The sequence below is a fragment of the Saccopteryx leptura genome, chromosome 3 (genome assembly GCF_036850995.1).
Source record: "Saccopteryx leptura isolate mSacLep1 chromosome 3, mSacLep1_pri_phased_curated, whole genome shotgun sequence".
Taxonomy (NCBI): domain Eukaryota; kingdom Metazoa; phylum Chordata; class Mammalia; order Chiroptera; family Emballonuridae; genus Saccopteryx; species Saccopteryx leptura.
In genome coordinates this window covers 336,999,227-337,025,777 of record NC_089505.1, presented here as the reverse complement: position 1 = coordinate 337,025,777, position 26,551 = coordinate 336,999,227, and the positions used below count along the sequence as shown (strand labels likewise).

At 38.3% G+C, this 26,551-nt stretch overlaps 1 protein-coding gene across 7 annotated transcripts in view; it reads left to right on the top strand.

Moving 5' to 3' along the window:
- Positions 1-26,551, top strand: part of RGS22 (regulator of G protein signaling 22) — a 196,832-nt gene that overhangs the window by 13,276 nt on the left and 157,005 nt on the right. For 4 of the 7 annotated variants that reach the window (XM_066379221.1, XM_066379219.1, XM_066379218.1 and 1 more), the window contains 3 exons: positions 15,608-15,829; positions 22,869-22,954; positions 23,602-23,779. The exons of 1 other annotated variant lie outside the window; for it this stretch is intronic. In XM_066379221.1, the coding sequence (XP_066235318.1) occupies positions 15,779-15,829; positions 22,869-22,954; positions 23,602-23,779 (315 nt within the window). In that variant the 5' untranslated portion in view covers positions 15,608-15,778. The remainder of the gene's footprint in view (positions 1-15,607; positions 15,830-22,868; positions 22,955-23,601; positions 23,780-26,551) is intronic. 2 more of the 7 variants (XM_066379217.1, XM_066379220.1) reach the window with 2 other exon arrangements.

Genomic DNA, 26,551 nt, shown 5'->3' with positions numbered 1-26,551 from the left:
AGGGACAGTCACTCTTTAAATAGATTGGTGGATCATTATTGATCTAGGGCAGTGGTCGGCAAACTCATTAGTCAACAGAGCCAAATATCAACAGTACAATGATTGAAATTTCTTTTGGGAGTCAAATTTTTTAAACTTAAACTATATAGGTAGGTAGGTACATTGCTATTAATTAGGGTACTCCTAAGAGCCGCACTCAAGGGGCCAAAGAACCGCATGTGGCTCGCGAGCCGCGGTCTGCCAGCCACTGATCTAGATGATAATCTGTGCCATATGAATCTATCATTGGATTTGACACTTAAAAAAATATTTTTATCAGAGACTTGGGTGAAACATTGCAAGTGAACCACGCTTTTCCATTTTTAGGTCACTGAACTAGTAAATGACAATGTCCACCAAGGTCCAGATGGCTCAAAAAGTTGTCCTAATACATTGTAATGGCTATAGAGCTGGCAGCAAAGGAATAAACTGATCATTTGGGTAACAGAATTCGGTCTCATTTTTATCATGATCATCTGAAATGGGCTAAAGCAAACAAAGCGAATGTGTTTTTAGGGTGCATTAGTAAAAGTATAGTTAAGATCAAGAAAAATATTAGTCTGGAGCATAAAAGGCACTCAACAAATGTTTTTTTGAATTGGATATAACTGTCAGACCACTTAAGGAATATCGTGTTCCATTCTTGGTGCCATATGTTAAGAGTTGCTCTGCCAACTCAGACTTGGGTAGGCTGCTAATGAGTGCTCTGGAAACCATGTTAGATGAGCAATGGTTGAAAGAAGTGTGAGTATTGAACCTGGCTGGGGAATGGGTAGAAGGTTTGGAATGGAGCAGCTTTTTCCAAATATCTGAAGATATGATTGAGGAAGAGGAGTTAACATATCCTATGAAACTAGAGGGCAGCACCAGGGCTGCCAGCATTTATAAGGGAATTGAGTTCTACTCACTAGTAGAAAGATGTTTAATATTCATTTTTTATCTCTCTCTCTCTCTCTCTCCCTTTTAAGTGAGAGGAGGGGAGATAGACTCTTGCACGTGCCCTGACTGGGATCCACCTGGCAACCCCCGTCTGGGGCCAATGCTCAAATCAACTGAGCTATCCTCAGTGCTTAAGGCAAACACTCGAACCAGTTGAGCCACTGGTTGCAAGAGGAGAAGAGAGAGAGAAGGAGGAGAGGAAAGGGAAGAGAAGTAGATGGTTGCTTCTCATGTGTGCCCTGACCGAGGATCAAACTCAGGATGTCCGCACACCGGGCCAATGCTTATCCACTGAGCCAACTGGCCAGGGCTTAAAGTTTGTTTTCTAACAGTAGAATGGGTTGGCTTGTGAAGGAGTAAACTCTGTGATTGGAGATAGTCAAATATAGGTTAGGAAACCATTCTGGGGAATATTTTATAGGGCATATAAGTATTGGGTGGCAGATTAGACTTTTCCAACTAATGAAAACATGATAATTTCTTCTCTTTATCTCAGGAGCTACATTGTAAATTTCCTGGGCCAAGGATAGGCCTCTTTCTTCTGTATCTCCCAAGCTTCTTGAGGATGATTATATTTTTATTTCTTCATTTTCCATGTAAGATCTTTGAAATAAATAAATAAGCCTTCTACTGTTCTTCTGCTTCCTGTTCTCAACCAGCCCCCTAAAACCCCAACAATCTAAATCTGAGAATGTAGATATATACTATAATATTCTTAATCTAAAAGGGCTCTCAGGTCATCATTTAGCTTTCTGAGACTTCTGATATGTCTGTAGTGACATGCCCAAGGTCCCATTAACTGGATTTTGGCAGAAATGGGCCTAGGAATCAGGCTTTTTGGCTCCTATGCTATTTCTTTCCATTACGCCATTACACCCTTGGGACACATTGTAGGGTCCAGAAATTGATGGCTGGTAGCCTGCCTCCATGTTACTTTTTGATGAGGGGAATCCAGGACAGTTGCTGCTATTATAAATAATTATGGCACTTTCCAAATCCCAGCTTTCATAACTTCAGTCCGTTTGTTCTGGTGCCAGGTTCACACTCAGATATTGTTTTCATGTGGTGTCTGGGAGGTTTCTTGCTGTCAACTCTTTATGGACAAGTGTTTGCTTATTAAGTTTTCTCCTGTGCTATAGTGTGAAAACTTTTTTTTTTCCCTTTTGGTTTTGTGTGTTTTATGCTCAGTGACTGTTGTGGGATTGAGTAGATGAGCCCACATACATATTTAGGTTGGTCCTCTGTGGGTGGTTTAGAATGTTTGTGACATTTATGGTTTGCAGAAGCTGAAGGGGTGGCCTGTTCTATACCCTCCTTGCAAGGATAGGTATGTCATGTGTTTGCCAGACTATGCTTAGCTATGTGTCTTTGGAATTTTACCATAACTTTTTTTATTTTTTGGACTGATTCTCCACACTTTTTTTTTTCACTCTGTAAACTATTATAATTTCTTGCAGCTTTATGAAGGAGTTATATATGTTAGATGGACTGTTCAGTAAGGGGTGAGAGAGAGAAAGAGAGAAAGGGAATGGATTTGAAGAATGAAGGGGGTGAAGGGGAATGAAGGTCTTGGGTTGTCCCTGCCAAAATGTAAATACTCAGAGATTGGTTTTTAAAGGTGTTGATGGAGCTCTGGATATATACCTGTGGGTGATAAGCCTTGTAGCTCAAACATAAAACACCCCAATTACCTACTGTAACTCATTTTATTAACTAAGGATATTTTCTATGCATTTTAAGTGGCACATTATTCCTTTCATCCCATTAGTAAGTAGTCCAGTAAATAGTTTATGGTGAAACATCTAAAATGACAATAAAATTTAGATTAAAAAAGTTATTAGGAACTGACTTGTTATATTCAAGTGTTCAGATGTTTTTCATTCGCTGACTAGGATGCATGTTTAAAATATAGATTTTGGAGCTCAATTAGTAGAAACAGAGTTGGACCAGAGATGAACATGTATTAAATTAACCTCGTCATTAGTTTTTAATTTGAATACTGTTCAGCAAAATAATTTGGCACCCTGTAAGTTTCAGTGGTGCTGGGTTGGCAGTTTGAGCACATCGCTAATTATTCACAGGGTTGTTTTTTTTCCCCCCTCCTCTTTTCGAAGAAATGTGGAACCAGCAATTTATTGTGGTAAAAATATTTTTCTGCACTTGCTTTCTCTGTGAAAATATTTTTCACACACGGATGACTGGTACTACAAAGTTAGCTTTCACCACCTTCAGGTCAGTTCGTTTTAGAACATTTCGAAAATGATACTCTTGAAATGTGAAAAGGAAAGGAAAGAGCAGTCTGTAACAGCTTGTGGCAGATTGGGTTTGAGGCTCAAACTGAAGATTCTTTCCGTTACATGATTAAAAGCTGAGTGTTCTCTAAATTAGCCTATTTAGACTTCCCACATCATGCATTTCTATCTCCCCCACCTTACTTGTCATTTATTGTCACGTACTAAACTAACTTGGGAAGTTTTGTAGATAAGCTTAGAAATGGTGAAAACAAAGAACTCAATGTGTAAAGAGAGAGTCTTTTTAAGCAGATGACAGGATTCTGTATAATAATTAAAGACCAAGGTTTTTCTCCTTGTGTAAAATATAGATGGCTCCCCGTACTCCCATCTACGAATACACTGAGAGCCAGAACAAAATGGAGGCTTTGCAGTTTGTCTTAGTCTGGATTCTGTCTCTTCCCAGCTAAAAACCTTTCAGCGGCCCCTCATCGTTCTAAAGCGATGAATCTCAAATTTGAGTGTGCATCAGAATCACCCGAGGGCTTGTTAATCATAGAATTCTGGGTTCTTCCTTATAGGGAAGGGCCTGACAATTCACATTTCTAAAAAGTTCCAAGGTGACACTCAGAGAAGCACTGATTTTGAGAGAATAAACTGAAAGTTACAGCATATACCGTATTTCTCCATATATAAGATGCTCCCATGTATAAGATGCACCTTAATTTTGGGGCCTGAAATTTGAAAAAAAAAAGTGTTACATAAAGTTATTGAACTCAGGTTTTATTCATCATAAAATTCATACAACTCTTCATCACTGTCTAAACTCCCATCCATTAGCTTGTCCTTATCTGTGTCTGATGACAAATCACTGTCTTCATCTATTGCCTTGTCCTCAGTTCCATCTATGGCATTTGAAATGCCATAACCACTGTATAAGACGTACCCAGTTTTTAGACCCCAAATTTTTTGGAAAAGGGTGCGTTTTATACATGGGGAAATATGGTAATACGAAGTCCTTGATAAACTTGTCCTCTGCCTTTCTCGCCAGGCTTGTGTTCTGTACGTTCTCCTTGAATATTAATCTTCAGCAATGTCAAACTGCTTGCAGTTCATCAAAGGTGCTCTGTTGTGCTCTTGTGTTTTGATGCATTTGCTGTTTTCTTTTGCTGAATTTTCTCCTCTCCCTTACCTACCCGATGAGAATGCCTATTCATTCTTCAAGACCCAGCTTTCTCTATATAACTTCCTTATTTCCTAAAGATAGTTAATGAATCCTTTTGTGCCATCCTTCTACTTTGTATGTACTTCTATTGTAGCTATTATGTGTACAAGTGGACTTGCAGTATACGTGAATTATTATTCAAAAGGAATTATTTGTGCTCTGCAGAGAGAACGAGAATGATGTAAAGAACGAGGATGGCCCTGACCGGTTGGCTCAGTGGTAGAGTGTCGGCCTGGCATGCAGGAGTCCCGGGTTCGATTCCCGGCCAGGGCACACAGGAGAAGCGCCCATCTGCTTCTCCACCCCTCCCCCTCTCCTTCCTCTCTGTCTCTCTCTTCCCCTCCCACAGCCGAGGCTCCATTGGAGCAAGGATGGCCGGGCGCTGAGGATGGCTCTGTGGCCTCTGCCTCAGGTGCTAGAGTGGCTCTGGTCGCAACAGAGCAACTCCCCGGATGGGAAGAGCATCACCCCCTGGTGGGCGTGCCAGGTGGATCCCGGTCAGGCGCCTGTGGGAGTCTGTCTGACTACCTCCCCATTTCTGGCTCCGGAAAAATACAAAAAAAAAAAAAAAAAAAAAAAAAGAAAGAACGAGGATGATTTTGTCTGTGGTATCAACCCACAAGCCCATGTATATTAATCCATGAATTCCTGGGGAAGGTGTGATGGAGGATGAAAATCTACCATTCCTTCAGTGGGTTTCATTCTTCTTGCTTCTCACAGTGCAGTCATCTTATGTGGAGGATGATTCTTGTGTTAAAAATACATATGTTTTTATAACATGAGTTTTAAGCACACACCCACTTTATCTGGTCCTTAGCTGAAGAATCAGTGACCAGTTTCTATATGAGCAGAAAAACTGACTGTGATTAACTTCTTGAGAAATTGGACAACATTGTACTTTATGGGGATTTTCAGGGGATAATTTTTACTGACTATGATTTCACCTCATGTGCTGACTGCGGGGTCCATTCTTCTCACAGGCGAGTATTATTGTCTCTGCGTGTATTAGCATATCCTGAGGCTGGATCCATGTCTCATACATTCGAGTTGGGGCTTAATGGAGGATGCTCTGGCTTGGCTTATGAAATGTAGCAATATATGCCAGTCACAATGTCTTATTTAACAAGGATTCAACAAATACTTACTGAATAAGTTAATGAACTAACAAAGGAACTGTGGAGTTGGATGATCTTACTAGAAAGCAGAAGATAGAGCCTCTTCTCCTGGAGAGACAATCAGATTGGTAGAGTATCAAACATGGAAGTCACCTTGGGATTATTTTGTTAAAACCCCTTTATATGATGAATTTCAGAAAAGTGAAATAATTGCCCAACATTACTTTGACTTAATCATTATGCTTATCGTTTTCTAGATCGATTCTGGTTTAGCTAAATCCCTTTTAAGGTACAATAACTAAACTAAATATGATATTTTAGCATTACTACGGTGATCTTTGTGGAAATATTTCCCCTTTAACATTTTCATGTTACACTAATTTTAACTTATTTCAGTATCTTATTTACTCTTTTCATCAAAAGGGAAAAATTAATGACCATATACTTGTTTCTTCAAGGGCAGAAACAATATTTAATTTATCTTATATCCTCTGTGCTTAAGACAATAATTAGCATTTGAGCATTCAAAAATTTTGTTGTTGAAATATGCGAACTGGGAGAAACTTTGAATCAGTTATATACCACTTTTAGAAACTAAGAATTATCGCGATATTAAGGACCTTTAGAGATCTACTCTACCTTGGCTTTTTAAATAGAAAAACACTTATTTACTCTTTGTAAAGACTCAGTCCCATTTTAATTCCATGAAGATAAACACTTAAGCATAAAGACTGTAAATATTTTAATTTATCACATAGTTACATCTTGAAATAAATAGGAACATTTTTTGTCATTCAATGATAAATATGTTTATAGTTTTCCATTTGTCTTTTTTTGTAAAGTACTTCTTTTGACCAGTTCCCCTCCTGTCATGTGTTAACATTCTTCTGCTTTTCTTCACCAGAATGGGTATTCCCTACATCTTTCCCAACTTAAATTTAACTTGGATGAGAATTTAAATAGTTTCATGAGTGCATGTGAGTAGCAGAACCTAAATCACACGTGAAACCATAGCTACACGGGAGTGTGGGTAGTACAGTTTTTAGTTGTCCAGACTTTTTACATTTAAGGAGGTTGGAATGGTCCTGGGTGAGCCACTCCACAGCATCCAGTCCCAGCCCCACTGAAATTATGTGTCAAGCCCATGTGTAAAGCAGTTTGGAGTCAGGAGTGCAGAGTTCTGTAGTCAGCCCGGGAGGGGACTTGCTGTAAAGCCATGAAGAGATAATTTAACCTTTGTCAGCTGCATTTACGCTTTGTAAGTTAAAAGTAAAAGTAATTGCTAACTACCTGACTTAAAACCTGCCCTGGTCCCTATGTATGATGGGGACAGTAACCCATCCAGAGAGCTAAGAATTACCACAGTAAACCTGGTTATGGTAGCAGCAGCTCCGAGGTAACAGCCAGCCTCCCCAGAGCAGGGCAGTGCTTTTGCCTACGGCGTGTGAGCAGTCTGTCTCACCATCTCATGAACTAGCAAGTAAAACTCCAGACTGCTACTAGGAGAACATTCCTAAAACACAAGTCAGACCAGGACATGCAAAGCCTTCCATGATCTAATCCTATTTCACTCATGTATGTCATGTCTTTCCTTTCTGTTCCTTAAACCCTACCACCTAATAAACTATTCTAGTTCTATTCCAACTGCATTGAACTGCTTCAGGTTACCCACGTTCCCTATGCTGCTCCATACCTCTGTGCCTTTGCTGGTAAAACCAGAGCATAGACTTTGGGATCAAAACATCTTGGTTTTGAATCCCAGCTCCACTAACTTAATGGGGTTATTACTTAGCACAGTGCCTGGCATAGAGAAGGTGGTCAGTACAGGCTAGTTTTATCATATGTGAGGCAATAAAGTAAAGATGGGGAAATGCTTTCTTTGGGACCAGATAGACTTGTTTCTGTATTCTTGATCTAGCACTTCCTAGCTCTGAGTACCATGGCCTATCACAGGACCACCCTGAGCATCCATTTTCTGTAAAGAGTTATTTCAGGAATGTGGAAATATTTGAGATAATGCATTTAAACTTTCTGTCACATGCCTGGGCATGGTATATGTTTAGTAAACAATAGTGCTTATCACTCCTGTTATGTCTACCAACTATACCTTAACTATTTATTCCAAAGAAAGATTGGTTATTAAGGATCTCAGAGTGTCACAATCACTGATTTTTTTTTTTTACTTGAGCATTTTTTAGCTTCTTTAACAGGAAACATTTTATTTGTACATAGAACTAATTGCCATTCTTTGCCTCAGATGATCACAGCTTTGTGTTCCTCTGGCTACCAGGTGTGAGGATAGGAGGCAGAAAAAAGAAAACAATAAATAAAGATCGAGTTTGTTCTTTTGTTCTGTGATTATTCAGAACTAGAAGAAATCCTTTCCAGATGGTTTTTCATGTTATACTGCTCCATTTTCCCAACTCCAGTTAATATTTGATATTTATTCTTTACCAAGTTTAATTCAGTTCTTTCTCCAACCAGATCAATCTGGCCTTTGATATGGACAGACACATTTATCTTAGACTAGTGATAGTATAACTCAGAGATAACATTTGACTTTTCGGTAACTGGTGCCAGTTTGAATCTCATGTTTGACAGACAGATGCAGTAGGCAACCAGTGAAATATATTAATTGAAGAAAGCTTTTTCACAATTTACTGCTAAATATTATTACTTATTCATTGAATTACACTTGTCATTTTGAGGGGAAATCTTAGCATTGAGGCCGTTTGAACTCTATTGTCCATGCCCTTTAAATTCCATAGAAAGGGAAACAAATGAAAATGAACACACAACACTCCCAAATCTATGAGACACAGAGAAATCACTCCTGAGAGGGAAATTGATAGCATTTCAGGCTTACTTCAAGAAGGAAGATAAATGTCAAATAAACAATCTAACCCTACATCTAAAAGAACTAGAAAAAGAACAATAAGGCCCAGAGTATGTAGAAGGAAGGGAATAATAAAGAGCAAAGCAGAAATAAATGACATGGAGGCTAAAAATATATACAAAAGATCAATGAAATCTAAAGCTGTTTCGTTTGTTTTTTTAGTGAGAGAGACAGAGAGAGGGACAGACAGACAGAAAGGGAGAGATGAGAAGCATCAGTTCTTTGTTGCAGTACCTTAGTTGTTCACTGATTGCTTTCTTACATGTACCTTGACCAGGGGGCTCCAGCCAAGCCAGTTACTCCTTGCTCAAGCCAGCAACCTTCGGCTTAAAGGCAGTGTCCTCTGGGCTCAAGCCAGCAACCATGGAGTCATGTCTATGATCCATGCTCAAGCCAGCGATCCTACGCTCAAGTTGGTGAACCCATGTTCAAGCCAGATGAGGCCCCACTCAAGTTGGTGAGCTCATGGTTTCAAACCTCGGACCTCTGCATCCTGGACAGATGTTCTCTCCACTGCACCACTGCCTGGTCAGGCTAGAGCTGGTTCTTTGAAAAGATCAATAATATTGACCAACATTTAACCAGAATTATCAAGAAATAAAAGAGAGAGGACTCAAATAAATAAAATTAGAACAGGAGAACAACTGATACAACAGAAGTAGAAAAGATTGTAAGAAAATACTATGAACAATTATATGCCAACAAATTGGACAACCTGGGAGAAATAGATAAATTCCTAGAAACATACAATGTTCCAAAACTTAATCAGAAAGAATTAGAAAACCTGAATAGACTGATTACAGCTAATGAAATTGAAGCAGTAATAATAAAACTTCCAGCAAACTAAAGTCCTGGACCTGATGGCTTCACAGGTAAATTTTACCAAAAGAAGAAACTAACACCTCTCTTCAAGCTATTCCAAAAAATTCGAAGAGAGAAAACTCCCAAGCTCATTTTATGGGGCCAGCTTTATCCTAATTCATAAACCAGTTAAAGACACTACAAAGAAAGAAAATTACAGGCCAAGATTCCTGATGGAGGCCCTGGCCAGTTGGCTCAGCGGTAGAGCGTCGGCCTGACGTGCAGGGGACCCGGGTTCAATTCCCGGCCAGGGCACATAGGAGAAGCGTCCATTTGCTTCTCCACCCCCCCCTCCTTCCTCTCTGTCTCTCTCTCCCCCTCCCGCAGCCAAGGCTCCATTGGAGCAAAGATGGCCCGGGCGTTGGGGATGGCTCCTTGGCCTCTGCCCCAGGCACTAGAGTGGCTCTGGTCACGGCAGAGCGAGGCCCCGGAGGGGCAGAGCATCGTCCCCTGGTGGGCAGAGCGTCTCCCCTGGTGGGCGTGCCAGGTGGATCCCGGTCGGGCACATGCAGGAGTCTGTCTGTCTCTCCCCGTTTCCAGCTTCAGAAAAATACAAAAAAAAAAGAAAAAAAAAAAAGATTCCTGATGGACATAGATGCTGAAATCTTCAACAATATATTAGCAAACTGGATCAGTGATACATTAAAAAGGTCATACATCATGATCAAGTGGGATTTATTCTAGGGATGCAAGGTTGGTAATATTTGCAAATAAGAAAATGGGGTATATCACATAAACAAAATGAAAAATAAAAATCACACGATCCTATCTCCAAATGCAGAAAAAGCACCTAATAAAACTCAGCACATATTTATGATAGAATTCTCTGCAAAGTGGGAACAGAGGGCTCACATTTCAACATAATTAAGGTCACATGTGACAGACCTACAGCCAACATTATATTTAATGGGAAAAAAAGGTGTTTGCCTTAAGACCAAGAACAAGACAGGGATGTCCATTTCCACCACTCTGTTTTAACATAGTACTAGAAGTCCTAGCCACAGCAATCAGACAAGAAGAAATAAAAGACATCCAAATGGGAAAGAAGGAAAAAAACTCACTATTCAAAGATGAAATGATATTGTATTCAATATATAGAAAACCCCTGTCTGACCAGGCGGTGGCACAGTGGATAGAGCGTTGGACTGGGATGCAAAGGACCCAAGTTTGAAACCCTGAGGTTGTTGGCTTGAGCTTGGGCTCATCTGGTTTGAGTGTAGGCTCATCAGCTTGAGTGTGGGGTCACTGGCTTGAGCGTGGCCTCATAGACTTGACCTCATGGTCTCCAGTTTGAGCCCAAAGGTCACTGGCTTGAAGTCCAAAGGTTGCTGGCTTGAAGCCCAACATCGCTGGCTTGAGCCAAAGGTTGCTGGCTTGAGCAAGGGGTCCTTCGCTCTACAGTAGCCTCCCCCCCTCAGTCAAGGCACATATGAGAAAACAATCAATGAACAACTAAGGAGCTGCAATGAAGAACTGATGCTTCTCATCTCTATCCCTTCCTGTTTGTTTCTATCTGTCCTTCTCTCTGTCTCTGACAAAAAAAAAACCCAAAAAACAAAAAAAACCCCCAAAGACTCCACCAAAAATCTGCTAAATTTAATAGATGAATTTGGCAAAGTAACAGAATACAAATTAATATTCAGAAATTAATGGCATTCTTACATACCAGTAATGAACTATCTGAAAGAGAAATTAAGAAAACAGTTCCATTTACTATTGCAACAACAACAGTAACAAAAATAAGGTACCTAGGAATAAATTTAACCAAGGAGGTGAAAGACGTGTACTTGGAAAATTATAGGATACTAAAGAAAGAAATCAAGGAAAATACAAATAAGTGGAAGTATATACCATGTTCATGGATTGGAAGAATCAATATCATTAAAATATCTACACTACCCAAAACAAATCTGTAGATTCAGTGCAATTCCTATTAAAAATGCCAATGGCATATTTCACAGATATAGAAAAAATATTCCAAAAATTTATATGGAATGATAAAAGACCTCAAATAGCCCCAGCAATCTTGAGAAAGAACAAAGTTGGGCACCTGATATCAAACTATACTACAAAGCCATTGTAATAAAAACAGCTTGGTACTGGCATAAGAACAGGCATATAATGGAGCAGAACAGAAAACCCAGAAATAAACCCACACCTTTATGGTCAATTAATATTTGGCAGAGGAGCCCTGGCTAGTTGGCTCAGTGGATAGAGCATTGGCTCAGCATGAGGATGTCCCAGGTTTGATTCCCAGTCAGGGCACACATGAGAAATGCCCATTTGCTTCTCTTCCCCTCTTGCAGACAGTGGCTTGATAGGTTTGAGCATCAGCCCCAGGCACTGAGGACAGCTCAGTTGGTCCGAGCATCAACTGAAGATAGCTCGGTTGATTTGAGCATTAGTCTCAGACAGATAGATCTTGCTGGGAAGATCTTGATTGGGACACATGAAGGAGTCTATCTCCCTCCTCTCACTTAAAAAAAATATATATTTGGAAGAGGAGGCAAGAATATACCACAGAGTAAAGACAGCTTTTTCAATAAATGGCGTTGGGAAAATTGGACAGGTCCATGCAAAAAAAATGAAGCTAGACCACCAACTTATACCTTGCACAAAAATAAACTCAAAAAGGATAAAAAGCTTAATATAAGTCACAAAACCATAAAAATGCTAGAAGAGGCCCTGGCCGGTTGGCTCAGTGGTAGAGCGTCGGCCTGGCGTGCAGGAGTCCCAGGTTCGATTCCAAGCCAGGGCACACAGGAGAAGCGCCCATCTCTTCTCCACCCCTCCCCCTCTCCTTCTTCTCTGTCTCTCTCTTCCCCTCCCGCAGTCAAGGCTCCATGGGAACAAGGTTGGCCCGGACGCTGAGGATGGCTCTGTGGCCTCTGCCTCAGGTGCTAGAATGGCCCTGGTTGCAACAGAGCAACGCTCCAGATGGTCAGAGCATCTCCCCGTGGTGGGCATGCTGGGTGGATCCCGGTTGGGTGCATGCGGGAGTCTGTCTGCCTCCCCATTTCCAACTTCAGAAAAATACACACACAGAAAAAAATGCTAGAAGAAAACATAGGCAATAAAATCTTAGACATTTCTTGTATTTTTGCTGATATGTGCTCTCAGGCAAGGGAAACAAAAGAAAAAATAAACAAATAGGATTACAAACTAAAAGGCTTTTGCACGGCAAAAGAAACCATCACCAAAATGAAAAAACCCACTGAATGGGAGAACATGTTTGCCTGATAAAGGGTTAATTTCCAAAATATAGAAATAATTATACAAATCAGCACCAGAAAGACAACCCAATTAATTAAAGGACAAAGGACACTTCTTCAAAGAGGACATACAGATGGCCAACAGACATACGAAAATCTGCTTGTCACTAATTATCAGAGAGTTGCAAATTAAAACCACAATGAGATATCACCTCATACCTGCCTGAATGGCTATCATCAGTAAATCAACAAACAAGTGCTGTGAGGATGTGGAGAAAAAGAAACTTCATGCACTGTTGGTGGGAATGCAGACTGGTGCAGCTAACATGGAAAACACTATGGAGTTTCCTCAAAAATGTTAAAAATGGAACTAACTGCATTTTGACCCAGTGATCCCACTTCCGGGAATATATCCTAAGAAACCCAAAACACTAATCCTAGAGAACATATGCACCCCTGTGTGCATTGCAGTATTATTTACAATAACCAAGATCTGGAAACACCCAAGTTCCCATCAGTAGATGAATGGATAAAAAAGCTGTGGTAAATTTACACAATGGAATACTACTCAGCTGTAAAAATGGAAGGAAATCTTACTTTTTGCAACAGCATGAATGGACCTGGAGATTACCATGCTAAATAAAATAAGCTAGTCAGAGAAAGACAAATACTCTGTGATCTCACTTATATGTGGAACTTAACGAACAAAATAAAATGATGAACAAAATAGAAACAGAGGCATGGATCCATGGAACAGACTGACAGCTGTTGGGAAGAGTTGGGGGACTGGATGAAAGAAGGTGAAGTGATTGACCATAAAACATATGTACATAACACAGACAAAAAAGTGTGGTGATCGCTGGAGGGAAATTGGGGGGTGATAGCCAGAGGGAAGTAGGTAGAGGTGGGCAAAGAGGGAAAAATGAAGACAGAAAGAGTCTTTAAGGCAAAAAATCATGATACAGGGTGCAGACGTTTTATTAAGTTGTACATTTGAAACCTGTGTGGTTTTGTGAACCAGTGTTCACAAATTCAATTTTAAAAGTTTCATAGAAGGGGAGTCAATGAGGCTTTAGAGAGGTAATATCACCTGACACTAAAATGAAGAAATAAATAAATAAATATGGGTATTTAAACATATACCAACATATTTCTAAATCCAATTTGACAATGTCCTGCCACTTATTAAAATTTAAATATAGTATATTTAGCAATCTCTTAAACTTGAAAGAATTGATGCTGTCTTTAGTGATCAATCCATGGGGAAGAGTTTAAGGCAGGGGTAGTCAACCTTTTTATACCTACCGCCCACTTTTGTATCTCTGTTAGTAGTAAAATTTTCTAACCGTCCACCGGTTCCACAGTAATGGTGATTTATAAAGTAGGGAAGTAAGTTTACTTTATAAAATTTATAAAGCAGAGTTACAGCAATTTAAAGCATATAATAAAAATTACTTACCAAGTACTTTATGTCAGATTTTCGCTAAGTTTGGCAGAATAAATCTTTATAAAACAACTTACTATAGTTAAATCTATCTTTTTATTTATACTTTGGTTGCTCCGCTACTGCCCACCACCATGAAAGCTGGAATGCCTACTAGTGGGCAGTAGGGACCAGGTTGACTACCACTGGTTTAAGGTCTTTTATCACCTAGCTAAAATTACAATGTGTCCGTAAAGTCATGGTGCACTTTTGACCGGTCACCGGAAAGCAACAAAAGATGATAGAAATGAGAAATCTGCACCAAATAAAAGGAAAACCCTCCTAGTTTCTGTAGGATGATGTGGCAGCATGTGCGCATGTGCAGATGATGATGTAACACTGTGTATACAGCGGAGCAGCCCACAGCCATGCCAGTTGAGATGTGGACGGTACAGAGGAAAGTTCAGTGTGTTCTGTGCCTCACTAAATTAGAATCTGTGACCAAAGTGTAACGTGAATATGGGCACGTTTATAACAAAGCGCCACCACATAGGAGTAACATTACTCAGTGGGATAAGCAGTTGAAGGAAACTGGCAGTTTGGTAGAGAAACCCTGTTCTGGTAGGCCATCAGTCAGTGACGAGTCTTTAGAGGCTATACGGGATAGCTACCTAAGGAGCCCTAAAAAATCTGTGTGTGAGCCCACATCAAACTGCACTGAATAGGTATGAAACTGGGAGAGTTTTCCTTTTAGTTGGTGCAGATTTCACATTTCTATCGTCCTTTGTTGCTTTCCTGTGACCGGTCAAAGTGCACCATGACTTTACGGACACACTGTATATATAAATTAATCTACATGAGTAGGAAGGTCACTGAAGGTATCCTAAAATAAACTAATGTTCTGAAAAAGGGATCTGATTCTAGGCTTGGAGAGCAAAATGGGAAAAGACAGCCAATTCACCCTTTACTTGTTAAGGAAGTGGAGGCCCCAAACATGTTTGATGATGCCCATAGTAACAGTGCTATTTATTGGCAAGCTGGCAAACTTAAGACTCCTCATTGTTAATATTAATTGACTTCAAATAAAAGTTGGCAGCATTTAATAAATTACTGAAAAAAAGCTCAGAAATGTTATCTTTAACTTTCTTTTTTGTCGCAGTGAGAGGAATGGTGTTGAAATAATCTTAAATGAAGTTTATTGTACTTAACAAGGGACAAGGGAGACTTCAGCTTTCATGGCTCCTGGGGCTGAAAAAGATAACAGGAGTGTTATTTCTTCTTTTGCTCAGTCTTTCCTAGTAATCCACCCCCTTCTAAGAGAATAGCATTGCTTCATAGAGACCAGGTGTTTCTTTCCAGTTGCAAAGAGGCACAGAAGTAAGATGTTTCTGCCGAGGGCATTTCTGCTGTTGTATATACCCTGCCACTTACTTCGTGGCATAAGTACATCATCAGGGAAGGATTCAGTGGGTTTCCTTACCTGCAGTCAGTAAATTTACAAGCTTCAAAAGGGAAGAAGAGGTAGCGAGTAAAATCACAAAACTCTGGGTGTGTGTGTGTGTGTGTGTGTGTGTGTGTGTGTGTGTGTGTGTGTGTATCAAGTCTTGTAAACAGTGAGTTTCTGGTTTTTAAAGATTTAAAGACATTTCCACAACTTATTTTACAGACCTTTCCAGAGGCAATTAGATTTAATGCGGATTATGGAGTTTTTGAAGTAGTTAACAATGCTCCACAACTTCTGGAAAAGCAACTGAAAAAAATTCTGCAAGACCAGCAACCTCGAAATCCCATCTACGATGTTGTAAGGAAAGGCAAGAATGATCTGAAACCTGTTCACATGAATGTCCCCCATGAAGATGGGACCATTAATGTTAACTATAATATTATGGTAAAGTACACTTGAGTTTATATCTTGCTAGATAGATAAAGCGTTAGTTGAGATTAACACAAGGTTCCTTGGGCCTCCCTTTCTGAGGTTTAACTATATTTATTAAATTTTATTGTACTTTCACATAGTATTTGTTAGCTGCTGTATCATCTTATTCATATTAAATGACCAACAGTCTGCCAGTTTTGTCTGATTATCAATATGAGAAGGTTCACATGATTTACGTTAAATATTTTGAATCTCAGGTTAGTGTGCATCCTTTATATTTAGATGCATTCTAGAAAATGTGGGTATACAGTAAATTTATTTTATTTGGGTTCTTTATTAAGCAGTTGGGAATTCAGATTTCTGACCTTCAGGTTACATTGTGTGGCTCTGACCTCCCTGGCTTTAAATTCTGCTCTCAGCTCTAGATTTTATCTTCTTAGCATGAAGTAAAAAACAAACAATAACAATAACACAAAATAAACCTGGATTCTCATATTGACTCTCAGCTCACTAACTGTGTTCTCAAGCAAGTCATTTGGATGGACCTCATTTTCATTCTCTGTCAAATGACACCAGCACTACTTACTACTTAGGTCTGTTTTGTGGGTCAAATAAAAATAATAATGAATGTTTAATAGCACTGTTTTACATGGATTTTAAATGTCTGATAGAATTAGGCTGTAAAGCCAGTAGCCATGGCCACCATCACAGCCACCTGGCCCATGCAGGTTCACATTGGATCCGAACAGACGGTAATGAAACAATGGAGCCAAGAACTGGTGGGCAGTTAGCTTTAATCCTAGCTTGCACCTGGCAGGTGAGAAATACACACAGTGGGAAAACACTTTCCTTTCCATTTAGGGCTCCCAAAGCCACTGACTTACCCGAGTTTCCTAAAATCAAAGGTTTCTACCTCACCAGTCTTATTCACCTCTGTTCCCCATCTCCTCTGTGCACAAACTCTGCACAAACTGGCTTCTACTTCAGCACTCCACCATCTTGGCTGCTTCTCCTCTCCTCCACGTGGCCTTTCTTTGCTCTCCTCCAGCATGGGCTCCTCTGCCCCATTTTATAGTATAGAAATCAAAACCTTTAATCCAATATACAAACAAAGAAGTCTCTGATATAAAGTCACTTATCTGAGGCATAATGGGATTCCTCATGAGAGTGTACCACCCCACATCATGCAACAGTCAAGGATGTGGGGAAAAGCTTAGTATTGAGAAGATCTTAATATTAAAAGGGTGGGAAAGGCTTAGTCTTAAAACTAAGCCTTAGGCTATAAGGAAGGACCTTGCCTGCTTACAACCTGTTCCCCACACCCAATGCAAACTATAAGCGAGCAAACATATATATCATATTGACAAACTTATTTGACCAACATAGGCTAACATATATTTAACACTTAAGATATAGCTCTTTACTAACTTGAAAGTTCTTTAATTCTTTTTTACATATTTCTCTTTCTTTTTTTTCATAAATTTAAATGCAATATTAATAGCATTCATGTATATTTTTAAATACTACAAGTAAAAGTATTAATAATAACTTACAGCTTTGTGAGGTTAAAGCAAGGAAATAGATTCTGAACTATATAACATTATGTAAATTGTTCAAAAAGTTTTAAGTGAGAGGTGGGGCGGCAGAGACAGACTCCCACAGGATCCATCCAGCAAGCCTCTACCAGGCAGTCCTCTGCCTTCTGGGCTGCAGCTCTGTTGCTCGGCAACTGAGCTATTTTAGCACCTAGGGCTGAGACCATGGAGCCATCCTCGGTGCCCGGGGTCAATTTTGCTCAAACCACTCCAGCCATGGCTGAGGGAGGGAAAGAGAGAGAGAGAGATAGAAAGATGGGGAGGGATGGAGAAGCAGATGGTCACCTCTCCTGTGTGCCCTGACCAGGAATCGAACCCAGGATTTCCACATGCTGGGCCAACACTCAACTGCTGAGCCATCCAGCCAGGACCACAGTGAGCTTCTTGAATTATGTGTTTTGATTTTAATTTCTTAAAAAAATATCTAGGTGACCTTATTGGATATATTTGAAGGTATTTTGAAGATATTTAATAAATATATTGCAAACAGCAACAATTTAAACATTTTTGAAAGGACCCTAAATAATATAATAATAGCAGAGATGAAAAGGGAATATACAAACCAAAATCAGAATCTGAGGGGAAAAGAAAAAAGAATATATGGAACAAATAGATGGTAAATAAGATGGTAAATTTTAAACAAACCACATCAGGAGGCAACTTAACTTGGGGTGGTGAACACATATGCAATCAATGTACAGATGATATATTATAGAATTGTATACCTGAAACCTATATAATTTTATTAATTAATGTCACCCCAACAAATTCAATAAAAATAAAAAATAAAAATAGATCACATCAGTAATTAGTAACACATTACACACACACATAAATAATAACATTAAATTTAAATGACCTAAACACCTCAATTAAAAGTCACAATCAGATGGGATTAAAAAATAACCAAATTATTTTCTGTTTATAAGAAACCCATTATAAATCATATCAACATCTCTGATCACAATGGCATGAAACTAGAAATCAACTACAATAGAAAAATTGAAAACATTCAAACACCTGGAGGCTAAATAGCATGTTATTAAATAACAAATGGGTTAACAATGAGGTCAAGGAAGAAATCAAAACTTTCCTTGAAACAAATTAAAATGAATATACAACTCAAAATCTATGGGACACAGCAAAAGCAGTCCTGAGAGGGAAGTTCATAGCATTACAGGCATACTTCAAGAAGTAAGAAAAAGCCCAAAATAAACTATCTAACACTACACCTAAAAGAAGTAGAAAAAGAACAACAAACAAATCCCAGAGAAGTAGGAGGAAGGAAATAATAAAGATCAGAGCAGAAACAAATAACATAGAGACTACAAAAACATTACAAAAGATGAATGAAACCAAGAGCTGGTTCTTTGAAAGGGTAAACAAGATTGATGAACCTTTAACTAGATTCATCAAGAAAACAAGAGAGAGTACTCAGATAAATAAAATTAGAAATGAAAGAGAAGTAATAACTGACATCACAGAAATACAAAGGATTGTAGGAAAATACTATGAAGATCTATATGCCAACAATTGGACAACCTGGGTAAAATGAATAAATTCCTAGACACATACAATCTTCCAAAACTATCTGACATAAAAAAGAAGAAAGTCTTACCTTTTGTGACAGCATGGATTGATCTCTAGATTATTATGCTAAGTGAAATAAGCCAGGCAGAGAAAGATAAATATCATATAATCTCACTTATATGTGGGATCTAATGAACACAATAAACTGAGGAACAAGACAGAAACAGAGGCAGGGTCACAGGGAACAAATGGATAGCTGTCAGAGGAAAGGGGGAAGAGGGGATGGGATCAAAGAAAGTAAAGGGATTAGCCAAATTATATATACATAACACATGTACAGGCAACAGGGTAGCAATAGCCAGAGGGAAAGGGGTAGCAAAGGGGGTGAAATGAGGGTGGAAAGAGACTTTGCATGGGACATGGGGGCACAATGCTGTGTGTAGAGAGTGTTATATTGAGTGGGACACTTGAAATCATGTCAACACAATAAATTAAAAATTAAAATAAAAAAAGAAACCCACCTCAAATATATTACATAAATAGGTTAAAAGTGAAAGAATGGAGAAAATATACCACTGAGTTACTAACTTAAAGCGGGTGGCTATGTTAATATCAGACAAAGTAGACTTCAGAACAAGAAATCTTGCTGTGGATAAAGAGAACATTCTATAGTGATCAGGGGATCAATTCACAAGGAAAGCATAACAACCCATAGCAAGTATGCATAACAAACTGGGCTTCAGAATGCATGACCCGTGCCTGACCTGTGGTGGCGCAGTGGGATAAAGCGTCGACCTGGAACACTGAGGTTGCCGGTTTGAAACCCTGGGCTTGCCTGGTCAAGGCACATATGGGAGTTGATGCTTCCTGCTCCTCCCCATTCCCTCTCTCTCTCTAAAAAATCAATAAATAAAATAAAATAAAAAAGTAGAAAAAAAAGAATGCATGATGCAAAAGCTGATTAACACCTAAAAGAGAAATAGACAAATCCATAGGTATAGTTGGAGACTTAAACACTGCTTTCCCAGTAATCTGTAGAAAAACAAAGCAGATAATCAGTAAGGATATAGGAGATCTGAACAACACTAACATGCACTCCCGACCCCCCGGGGCAAGACACATATGAGAAAGCAATCAATGAACAATTAAGGTGCTGCAGTGAAGAATTGATTGTTCTCATCTCTCTCCTTCCCTCCTATCTCTCTCTCTCTCCCTCTCTCCCTCTTGCTAAAAAAAAAAAAAAAAAAAAAAAAAAAAAAGAATTTGAATAGACATTTCTCAAAAAAGATGTACACATGACCTATATGCATATGAAAAGATGCTTAAAATAGTCACTCATGAGAGAAATGCAATCAACATTGAGGGAATGGGGTTCGTGGTTCGTAGTGAGATGGAGAATGAGTACTATAATGAAAGGTAATGCAAATGTCTTGTATTTGTGGTGATGGTTTGTGAATATACTAAAAACCATTGGAATATATATTTTAAGTGGGTGGATTGTATGGAATAGGAATTATATCTAAATAAAGCTGTTATAAGAAAGATAGTACACACATACAAATCATAATGAACTATTTCTACACACCAATTAGAATGATTAAAATAAGCAGCAAACAAACATTGACAACACCAAACGCTACCCAGGATGCAGATCAACTAGAACTCTTACGTTGTTGGTGACAATTCAATTTTGAAAAACAGTTACACAGTTGTGAGTTAAACATCTACTGTACTACCCATCTATCATACTCCTCTGTATCACTCAAGAGAACAGTTCTGTTGCCGTAGTTGCTTTATTTATGATCATCAAAAACTAGGAGAAATCCAAATTTCCTTTAACTGGGAAGTGGATAAATAAACTATGGTTCATCTATACCAGGGGTAGTCAACCTTTTTATACCTACCGCCCACTTTTGTATCTCTGTTAGTAGTAAAATTTTCTAACCGCCCACTGGTTCCACAGTAATGGTGATTCATAAAGTAGGGAAGTAACTTTACTTTATAAAATTTATAAAGCAGAGTTACAGCAAGTAAAAGCATATAATAATAATTACTTATCAAGTACTTTATGTTGGATTTTCGCTAAGTTTGGCAGAATAAATCTTTATAAAACAACTTACTATAGTTAAATCTATCTTTTTATTTATACTTTGGTTGCTCTGCTACTGCCGACCATGAAAGCTGGAACGCCCACTAGTGGGTGGTGGGGACCAGGTTGACTACCACTGATCTATACAGTGGAGTACTACTGAGCAATGAAGAGGAATGAACTAGTGATTCATGAAAGACAGAGATCAGTTGCAAATTCATTATGCTAAGTGAAAGAAGCCAGAGTCAAAGATATATATTATATTGATTCCATTTATCTGACATTCTGGAAAAGGCAAAATTATAAAGGTAGAAAACCAATCAGTGATTGCTAGGACTTGGGGTTAGAGGGAGTTATTGACCGCAAAATGGCATGAGTATGTTTGGGGCGTGTTGGAACTTGTCTATATCTTGATTATAGACATAGTTACATGCTTACGTATTTCAAAACTTGTAAACCTCTATCCTCAAAGGATAAACTTTGTTGTACGTAATTTATGCCTCAATAAATCTGACTAAACAAAATAACCTACTGACAGATAGCCATGCTCTATTTGGTTGCCTCATATATCTAATTATCTTCTTTATTAATCTAATCCTGGAGGCATTTTAGAGAGCTTGTGAATGGCTACTAGAAATAGTTCTAGAATGATTTACCTGCAGCCGGTTTCCCTGACTTAATCTTTGGTTATCTCTTTTTGTTTCTTAACCAACCTTTTTTTTTTTTTCTTTTTTCTTTTTACTTTTACAAATAAAATAATTTTACCCCAGGCTAATTACTGTTGTGTTTCGTGTAAGTATTAAGTTATCATTTTACATTTTGCAAGATTGTTTTGTTTTTTTTGGTCTTTATGTATTTTAATGACTTGTACACACCTTGAACAAAGTTTTTGGCAGTTTGACTTAAGACTTCTTCAATTTTGATTTTATTCTTTTAAAACTTTTCAGTTTTTAAATTTTAGATCAAATAGATGCAAAAACAATCAAAAGGAATGAGTTATAGGTGAAGTGTTCGTTAGGTAAATATAATGGAAATTGATTTTGTATGAATTGACTAGTCAAACAACCTTGTGGAATTTTTTGAGGTTTTTTATTTTTATTTTTATAGGTCGTCTGGTATTTTTCTGTGATAATATTGACAGTATTGTTAATGAGGATTCAAGAGTCTTGTATGGCTGTCAGGCTGTAGCATATACAAAGCTGGGGAAAGGGTGAGAGGCACGTTCTGTGGGAAACCTTTGCTATTTTAGTGCCCCTGTGACCTCCCACAGAAGCCTGACCGTAGGGCCCTTACAGCACTCAACTATTACTACCTATTGAATTATCTGTAAACTCCTTAAGGACAGGGTCTTTTCTTTCTTGTTTACTTTTTATCTCCAGGCTAGTGCCTAGGATGTAAATATTTAACAAAATTTTTAAAAATTGGATGGACAGTGGGTCTTCAGTGACCCTAGTGGCCTTCCAAGCTTTCTGGTTAGCTTTTTCTAATTGTGATTATTTTTAACCCATTTTGGCTATGAAAATACTGATATTGACTGACTTTTATCTTATTCCTCCTCCTTCAATAGTAACTTAACTTTGCTGGATTCAGTTTGTTAATATGTAAAGTGGAGATAACAGTTGATGCAGGGCTGTTGAGAGAATGAAAGAAGCACTGGAAGGCAAGAAATGGCCTCTAATTCTTGACTTAGGGTTCTGCTCTTCTGCAAACAGAAGGTAGAGGCAGGGCTCCTGGTGATAGCTGGAGGCCATTACTGCTCTAGTGATTAGGCCCTAATTGTCCTAAAGGGTGATTTTTCTTTGATGATTCTTTTTCTTTCTCACTTGTCCTCTAATAGTGTCTCAATCGTGAACAAGGTATTCAGTGGATCAAAAAAGAAAGACTTCCTGCATTTTTGGAAAGTGATTGCTATTTTGAATACAGGTATTGTAGATCCACCAATATATGTATTTTTAAATGCTTTTTTTTTTACCCCAAATTATTTTTCTGTACTTTCTTAATAAAATTCATTAAAGTCCATTGGAGTGTAAATCCCACTTGCTATAGTATATGAAGGATAGAGCATTGGTAAAAATCAGGTAGCTTTTCCAAAGAGATTTCAGAGTACCTAGTAAATGTATTTCAGTTGTGCTTCTCTAATCATTAGAGTTCTAAAATTATCTACTTATGTGATAATGGCATTTATGTGCAGGGTATTAAATAATAACGAAAATTAGTGTGTCATGAAAAAGAATGTCATAGTGCAGAGAGAGACCCAGGTTTTTCTTTTATGAGCCCTGACTTTTAAAGTATAAGAACCAAACAATCCTGAAGTTTTACTAAAATTTGACCTCTGCTTACAATGATCATTTTGAAATAAAAATAAGATAAATTAAAACAGAATAATTATTAATTAATTAGCAGTTTTATGAATAAGCCATTAATTTTAGCAGATCCTAAGAGAATCATCCTACAGAGTTAGGAAGGAAGATTGGCTTAAATATGTAAAATAAAATTTTAGTGTTCTTTTTTTTCCTGAATTCCACCATATTTGGAAATTATTTCAAATTTGTATACCTTCTAAAATACAGGTTAGCCAAGTTGGTTTCACAAGTGAGATGGAGTGGATCAGGCATGAATATCACACTAGATACAGATTTTTCTCCCAGGGTCCTCAGAAAAACACCAACTTCACCACCTCCAGCCATTGAAGCCATTGAAGATGAAAATGCTATCATTATGAAAAAGTTCTACATTTCTCTTGGCGAGGTAAAAATATGAATGTTTCTTGTGATTTGGTACTTCAATGAAAATTCTCATTTTAGAAACATGAATTTCATTTGTACCACTTGAACAGAGAAAATTATTTCAAATACTTCAAAAACCAGATTTAGCAAAAATTCTTGTGAATTTTTATTGACTTTTTTGCTCTGTACTCTTTTACCTGAAATGTAATTTGAATTATGCTCATGTGTATGAAGGAACAAATGCAAGACTGAAGAACATGTTCAGTGTCAGCTGGGAAGCACAGGTAACTTGAATTATTATATTCATGGTTTTATTATTCATTCCAAATCTTTGTTATTTGGATTCTATAATTATTACCTGGACCCCAATATGATCTGAGGTCTGCCTGCTCACACTGGCCCAAAAGAAATATACAAGCAAGGATTTGCAGTATAGAAACAAAGTTTATTATATTGAGTGGGACACTGGAATTCATGTTAACACAATATAGATTACATAGGGCAAATCCTAAGACCCAGTGGGTTTAGAGGCTCAGGGGTCATGCTGGGAGCTAATTGGTCAAGGTGAGAGGATAATAAGTCATTCAGGTGTCAAGGACTGCTCTGAGGTCTACTCTGGCATTCCTCTGTCTGGTCTTATGGAGAAGTAGTGGTGGTGGGGTTCTACCTTACTGCTCAGGAGCTGAAAAATAACTTAGGTTAAGGTGTTATCTTTAGCCAGCCAGAAGTCCAGACCTTGCAGAGGGATTGCTGATTATCCAGGGAAGAGGATAGGTCTATGAGGGGCGTAGAGAAAGAGAGATGTGACTTCTAGAGCTAGGATTCAAAGCTAAATTTAATCAAAGTTGTAAGGACCCTAGTTTAATAACTTTTTAAAAACATATTTAACTTTCTGTGCTCACATGTTCTTTTTTTATTTAAAAATTCTAATTTTTCAATTACAGTTGACATACAATATTCTATTCGTTTCAGGAGTACAAAGTAGTGATTAGATATTTATATGACTTATGAAGTGATCGGTGTGATAAATCTAGTACCCATGTGACACCATATATAGTTATTACAATATTATTAACCATGTTTCCTGTGTTGTACTTTACATCCCCATAACTGTTTTGTACTTCTTAATCCGCTTACTTTTTTCACCTATCTCCCAAGACCCCTCCCATCTGGCAACCATCAAAATGTTCTCTGTTGCTATAAGTTTGTTTTTTTATTTATTTTATTTATTTATTTTAAAAATTCCACATATAACTGAAATCATATGGTATTTGTCTTTCTCTGTCTTATTTTACCTATCATGATACCCTCTAGGTCCATCCATGTTGTTGCAGATGGCAAAATATCATTCTTTTTCTATGTCTGAGTAATATTCTACTGTGTATATATATGCAACTTTTTCTTTGTCCATTCATCTCTTTTAAAAATTAATTTAATTAATTAGTTTATTTATTTATTTTACAGAGACAGAGAGTCAGAGAGAGAGAGAGCTAGATAGGGACAGACAGACTGGAATGGAGAGAGATGAGAAGCATCAATCATCAGTTTTTTGTTGCGACACCTTAGTTGTTCATTGATTCCTTTCTCATATGTGCCTGTCCACGGGTCTTCAGCAGACCGAGTAACCCCTTGCTCAAGCCAGCGACCTTGGGCTCAAGCTGGTGAGCTTTTGCTCAAACCAGATGAGCCCACACTCAAGTTGGCAACCTTGGGGTCTTGAACCTGGGTCCTTCCGCATCCCAGTCCAATGCTCTATACACTGGGCCACCGCCTGGTCAGGCCATTCATCTCCTGATGGACACTTAGGCTGCTTCTGTGTCTTGGCTATTGGAAATGCTGCGATGAACATATCGAGGCGTATGTCATTTTGAATTAGTGTTTTGGGTTTCTTTGGATAAATACCTAGAAGTGCAGTTGTTGGGCCTTCCTTTATCTTTTGTTATAGCCATTGGTTTAAATTCTATTTCTGATATAAGTATTGCTACCCTAGCTTTTTGTTTGTTTTCATTTTCATGAAATATCTTTTCTATCCTTTTACTTTTAGTCTATGTGTGTTTTTTGAATTGAAGTGTGTCTTTTATAAGCAGCATATGTAAGGGTCTTATTTACTTATCCATTCAGTCACCTATGTCTTTTGATTGAAGCATTTAATACATTTACATTTAAACTAATTGCTGATAGATTTGTAGATCTTTTATTTTTTGTCTTTTTCTTAAAGAAGTTCCTTTAACATTTCTTGCTGTATTGGTTTGCTGGTGATAAACTCCTTGAGTTTTTTCTTGTCTGGGAAGTAGGTTCTAAATGATAGCCTTTCTGGGTAGAATAATCTTTGTTGTAGGTCATTGCTTTTTTAGCACTTTAAATATTTTGTGCCAGTCTCTCTGGCCTGCAAAGTTTCTATTCAGAAATCAGCTGACAGTCTTATGGGAGTTCCCTTTAGGTAACTGCTTTTCTTTTCTTGCTTTTAAGATTCTCTCTTTGGCCTGACCAGGCAGTGGTGCAGTGGATAGAGCATCGGACTGGGGTGCCGAGGACCCAGGTTTGAGATTCTGAGGTCGCCATCTTGAGCACAGGCTCATCTGGTTTGAGCAAAAAGCTCACCAGCTTGGACCCAAGGTCGCTGGCTCGAGCAAGGGGTTACTCGGTCTGCTGAAGGCCCGTGGTCAAGGCACATATGAAAAAGCAATCAATGGACAACTAAGGTGTCACAATGCTCAATGAAAAACTAATGATTGATGCTTCTCATCTCTCCATTCCTGTCTGTCTGTCCCTGTCTATCCTTCTCTCTGTCTCT